The following is a 6,322-nucleotide window of genomic DNA, read 5'->3' as shown; positions in this document are numbered from 1 at the left end:
CAGGAATCTATTGTCCTAGGCATTAAATATTTCAGTAAAACCAGGTCAAGCATCAGACTCATTTTTTATGCCTCATATAGACAGACAGACATTAGTAAGAGTCTGCTCTCCCCTCTTCACCACCTATAGTCTCCTTCTTTTGGAAAAGAAAAAGAGTTGCCAGTGCTGCTTTATAGGACTTAAAGTTGCATTTTTATCCCATTACATTCTTAGTACCTAGCTATGATATAATTGTGGTTTTATCTTTTATATTTTTGCAGGAATGTACACATGTGCTTCCATGAAGACTAATTCTCTTTTACGTTTCTTTCTAGATGTGCTAGAGATTCTTCCTATGCCACATACCACTCCCCCAACAGCCACTTTGCTCGGTTCAAATTTAATGCCTTTGAGTTCATTAACCACCATGCGTTAGTCTACCTGCAGTGTGAGCTGGTAGTCTGCAGGCTCGGTGACTATTCCTCCCGCTGCTACCAGGGCTGCACTCATAGGTCCAAGAGAGATACAAGTTCTGCGGAGGAAGAAGTGAGCGTGGTTGTTGGACCACTTCAGCTTCGAGAAGGGGTTGCTCAGAGCAGGAATACTGGTAAAGTCAAATAAATTTCTCTCATAGTTACTCTAAGACTACTTTGGGCTTCAAGAAAAACAGAAAAGTTCTACATTTCTGACACCTGTCACTGAAATCCACTTTTGCTAATTTTGCCATAAAAAGGAAAGGATTGTTTGGCTGACCCAAATGTCTACAGATCTCTTATTCTTTCAACACCTTGCAACCCCCCTGCTTTCACCTGCACACATAAAAAGTGTAACTGCTTTGGCTGTCCCAAAGGGGAGGTAGCATGTAACCTATTTTAGTGCTGTAACTCCAGTGAACTAATTAGCTCCAGTTTGCTTGTATAACGTGATGGCCAACTGGGAGCTCCCAGCCTTCTTGAGAAACATTTAACTCCCTCAGTTGTCTTCTGCTTATGAAGTTTGCTTAGTTAAGTTGTCATCCCTGCTAATATAAAGCCTGGTCAAAGAGTTTAAATCAATGAATATGTAAGATGTTAGCTTATTTCTGACTTTGATCTGGGAACCATCCCTTTAAATGCAGCAGCTCTTTGTGCCTTGATCTTTAATATATTGAGACCAACCCCCCTCTGCCTTCACTCGCAGGGCTGGACTCTTCTGCGCCCCCTCCCCAGGCAGTTCCCGCTGCGGCTGATAATCCCCTCGTGCCGGTCGTTGCTGCTGTCGCTATCCTGGCAGTTATCGGTTTTGTTCTTGCTGGTTTTCTTGTGGGACCCCACTGAAGAAACTGCTTTCACATGGGATAATGTGAGATCGAAGGTCAGCACTATCCACTAAATGACTACAGGACAAATGTCACACATTCTGAGCCACGAAAATGCTTCACTGCCGACGGTCACGTATGTGCCATTTGTAAGAAGCTGTGCTGGCTTTAGCTACAAGCCTCTTACAATGCTTTAGAATAACTTTGTAATCCTAACACCTCTTAAATGATCAAGAAGTAATTTCAATGTTCACATCACGAGTTGTTTGGTACAATCATTATATCATTTTTCTCCTCTAATTCTCTTCTCACATCCTTCTAAGACCATTTATCTAATGCCTCGAAATTTTGTGAGCTGGAGAGAAAATATGAATAAGGCATCAATAAATTTTTCAAGGTTTATTAAAAGGGAGGAAGATTTATTGTGGGGAGAAGTAATAGGTCATGTCTGGAAAGGAAATGTAAAAAATTGATCTTACCATGGCATCTGGAAATGTGACTATACAATATTCTAATTATTTTGAGTATTGTTTTTAATGCTAAATTTCTCATTGAAACAATAATGGATCTGTGCTTATTTATAAAATGCAGAGATTTCCAAGATAAAGTAATCTGTTATGTGAGGAGTGTAATTTAAAGTCAAAGGGAGGAACATTTACAAAGCAATAATTCTATTTTATCTTTCAAATTAATGTCTCTGTGATTAAAATAAAAATGAGTGGTTTACTGTGTTGAAGGGTGTGGTCTGTTGGATAAAAAATTCTCCAAGTGATGGACTGAGCCCTTACTTCTGAAATACTACATAGGGAATTTCTAAATATCTTAATGTAGTCTTCAAAAGGAATGAGCTAATTCTTTTTCTTTTTGCACATGAAAATTTACAGAAAATACCTGGTCCTAGGAAGCCAGATTGATGCCTCTTGAGTCAGAAATGCCTTTTCTTTTGGTTTCCATTACTTTTTGCTGGGTGTCACACACAAAAGCAAAGTGAACACATTGTTCAGGGGACTCCCCAAGGACCTATCTGCATTTCCCCCATCCCTGTGTTCCCTCCAAAGCAGATGAGTCCCTGAGCATCCTCTCCCATCCAAGCAAGTCCCATATCCGCTGCTGTTCCAACAGCATCACCAAAGGTGAGGACCTCAGGAAAGGTGACAGGAGCTTCCCCTATGTGCCGGTGAGGAATAACTGTCTTCTACATCCAGTGTGTTTCTCCGTGTTATTGGAGAGAAAGCTTTCCCTCCCAGTATTTGACTTCCTGCCCATCGGTTGTATTTGGAAACACTTCTACATCCTGCTGTGAAGAGGTGTGAGGTATCTCTGTTTTATACAAGTGCTAGGAACACCTCTGTGTGTGTGGCTGCAGCAAGGCATTTTAATGAGTTAACTATAAAGGGTGGGTAAAGAATAAAATAAAATCTAGCAGCGAAGGTAAAACAAATGTCCAAAACTCACAGGGAAGGCCTTGAAAGACTCCTTGGTTCCTCATTGATGACAGATGTATTTGCAAAGATAAGGAGCAAGAGAGCACAGAAATCTTCATGCCCTGAGAGCTCTACTGTCTGATACGGCGTTAGATTATTTAATTTCCTCCTAGTGTGTCTGTCACTGCTCAGCTATGTGCTTGGTTACTCAGTAGTGTGTACTCAACCAACAACCTCAGCACCAACTGAACATGTTGTTCCCAACATCATGCTAAACCCTCTTGCAAGTGTCAACCTATGTAGCGTGAGCTGTGCTGGGAGAGCGTAGCGACTGAATTACACCATGTATATCCAGACCATGTAGCTGCAAGTGTACAGAACTCCGATGAAACTGCGCATCCCTGAACAACTGCCCTGAAGTGACACCTGAGAAGGTTTTTTCATGGAAAGAGAATGGATCCATAGCAATTTGGTTTCAAATGTACACATGGGTTTTTGGTAAAAAAATTGTGCAGACTTTATGGGTTCCTGTCATTATGCTGTTTCCAGTGTTATCATGCAACCTATTTGGCCAGCACTGGGGTTAATGCAAAGCTCAGAAACAAAGTTCTTGTTTGCTTGTTTGTGTGCTGAATTTCCTGTGCCTTGGTGTCCTGTTTATGTTCTATTCTAATTTTGGAGTATGAAGCAGATAATTCAACTCTGTAGTCCTCCTTCCCAGGAACATACTATAAAAATATTTACCATTGAGTATAAATAAACATTATTTTGTTTCTGGATCCCATAGCTCACAAGTGGATTCATTTTCCAGTTGTTAATAACAAATCCGCATGTTTTGTAGATTGAGACTAAAAAATAGCTAATTTGAGTTTGCAGGGTATGAGTAAGAAATGCAGTTTTTCTTGTTTTTATTACTTTCTCCCCATGCCCTGGCACAGAAGCCCACAGATATTCATTGACATCAAGCTGAATTAATCAGCTAAGCATAACCACAGTTCTGACTTAGGTGTCCTTTAATGCCTGAGACTGAATGCTTGCACCAAATTCCGATTAAATAACTAAATGAATATACTCTGGAGATCACTTCCACTTGACTGATAATGTTATTTTTTTTAATAACTCCATCAGACTTACCAACCACGGGCAAACTTTTTTAACAAGATTGCACTAGAACCTACCTTGAACATGAAATCAGGCAGCCAGCCACTTCAGCTGGAATAGTCCACCACACGTAATAAAGTCAGAGGAAACAGCAAAGGCATTTCTTGAGACCGACCCACCACTGCCCTTTGTTTGTGACAAGTTCAAGATAACAAGAATCGCAGTCCTTTGCTGTCCAGCATCCCTGAACCCACGCACAATTTTTCGCACAATTTCCATTAAATGCCTTATGTTACAAAGCAAAGAGATTTTCCTTATTTTGTTTCTTTATTTTGGTAGTTTGTTTTTATTTTCATGTGTGTTTTAAATTTAATTTTTATTTGTTTTGGCAGTTTACAGCTAGCTGGTAAAAACTAAGGAGATATTAAAATTCTCACAGCAGCTCATGTATTTTAAGAGATTTTCTATCTCAGGCTCAAGAACTATGACACAAAAAAGCATATTGTAACAAAATCACACCTAGCTGAGGAAACTCATCAGTGACCCAGCTGCGTCACTGGTAGTGAGATCTGTTTTCATTTCCTAGAATAACACTTGGATCACCTCTTCTGCCCTGTATCACCTGGTATGCATCCAAGCAGATTTTTTCTTCTTCTTTCTGAAATAAGTGTATTAGACACAGGCTGTAATGCAGAAATTAATTGAACTCCTGCTGTTCTGAAGAGTCTGTCAAGTTTGAATGACTGTCGTCTTTTTTTCTATTTTTTTTTTCAGTTTTCAGAAACTATAGTTTCAGAAAGATGGCTTCTCTCTTTCCTCCTCTTTCTGTATGAAGTCGGTGAGGGCTGCATTTTGTCCTCAGACATAGTTGTGCAAGCTTGTTGAGTTTAAGGAAGTTTTCTGCATGTGTGTGAGCGTCTAAATAGAATAGATAAAATGTGGGGTTTGAGCAGTTGCAGTCAGATGACTTGCCTAGTAGCCTAGGAGGCTGAAATCCATCTACTAGGATGGGGATGAAAGTCTAGTAGGAACCCCTCTACTGGTGATGGGGATGAAGTCTCTTATGTCTTTTCCATATGACTTTTTCCTTTCTTGCTTCTTTTTCCTCCCCTCTCACCCCTGCTCCTACCATGCTGTTAACTTCCCAGTGCATGTCAAGGTCTCATTATTCCTTGCCTTATCTTCCTCATCCCTTTTGCTTATTGCTTTTTAATATAAGTACTGAATAAAATTAAGCACTCAGTACAAAGGCTGAATTTTCTTCTGTGCCTGACAAGTTGTTAGCACAAAAAGACCCTGACTTGAGGGCTCCTCATTTATTGAAGGTATCTGGTTATAAAAGGTTTATACACAGGTTCAGCTGGGGATGTTGAGGTGTTTCTGATGGTGGTAACTAATTTGGCATTAGTTACCACCATCTTCCATTGCTAAACCTGGATTTGAGCAGAGCTTTTTTGCATGAGATACGAAGAAAATTGAGTTATGCTGACGTGAATGCTCTGTTCTCCCATGCAAAGAGGTGGCAGGGAGCAAGACTTAAGATTCATGTAGTGAAGCCAGACCTCCTTTCCAAAATGCTGGATCCTGCTGTCCCTAGTCACAGGCTCAGAAAGCCAACTGTGAAGCCCCTGTTACAGGATGGTGGCCTGGCCAAAATCTGTTGTTTCAGTTTCTTTTTGAGCTCCTGGGCAGCTTGGGCAGAGTACATTTGAAAGCTGCACACTGTGCATGCAGAGCAAACACTTGATCTGACCCTTGCCAGTAGGAAACAAGCCTTCTTTGTTTCATGAAATTTCACTGGATTTCTCTAAGGAATGCATTGTTGAGGAAGACAAGTGGACTACTCTCTGCCAACACTGCAAGGATTAATCCAGGCATCACATGAGATGCTTCCCTAAGGCTGTAAGCATGACAGCTGGGATGACACGTACAGGTCAAGCTGAAAATTAACTGTTTGAAATACAGACTAGAATTTGTACAGTCTTGAGGGGTTTCTGGCATTGCATTTTAAAAAAAAGCATTTTTTTCCTAGCAGATAAGGCAGCCCATTGCCCCAGTAATGCTTACAGCTGCAGGGGCTCTTGGTACCCAGGGCCTGGCTGTGTGAGGAATGGGAGCATAGGGCTAAGACCTCACCTGGCTCGTGGCATCCTTGCCCCAAGAGATTCCCCAGATGAGGCTTTCCTTGCTGGGGGTCACTCTGTCCAGGCTCCTGGACAGCACAAGTGGGCCAGGGCGAGAGGTGCTGCAAATCCCTGCAACTCTTTCAGCCCACAAAGCCACCCTGATGGACTCCAAGCATAGCCACCACCACAGACGTGGGCCAGGGGGTCTGGTATGCAAAAGGACAGGGGAACACAACCACCCCCAGATCTACTTCAGGACAGTGGAAAACTGAGAGGTGGAAAAGGCCTGCCATCAATTTTTGCTTGGCATCACTTATTCTCTCCCTGGCTGCATGCAGCTGGTTCCTCTTGGGCCAGTGGCTGGCATTTGATAGGCCCAGGGGGGGGTTTTACCC

General features: G+C 41.8%; 1 protein-coding gene across 1 annotated transcript in view; it reads left to right on the top strand.

Annotated features, from left to right (window-relative positions):
* LOC104128333 (deleted in malignant brain tumors 1 protein) overlaps window positions 1-6,322 on the top strand; it is a 13,672-nt gene that overhangs the window by 4,134 nt on the left and 3,216 nt on the right. The window contains exon 6 of the mRNA XM_009641094.2: window positions 315-586. Within this exon, the coding sequence (XP_009639389.2) occupies window positions 315-586 (272 nt within the window). The remainder of the gene's footprint in view (window positions 1-314; window positions 587-6,322) is intronic.

Source organism: Egretta garzetta, unplaced genomic scaffold (assembly GCF_000687185.1).
Source record: "Egretta garzetta isolate BGI_Z169 unplaced genomic scaffold, ASM68718v1 scaffold386, whole genome shotgun sequence".
Lineage (NCBI taxonomy): Eukaryota > Metazoa > Chordata > Aves > Pelecaniformes > Ardeidae > Egretta > Egretta garzetta.
Note: the sequence above shows the minus strand (reverse complement) of the source record. Positions and strands in the feature narration are given on the sequence as shown.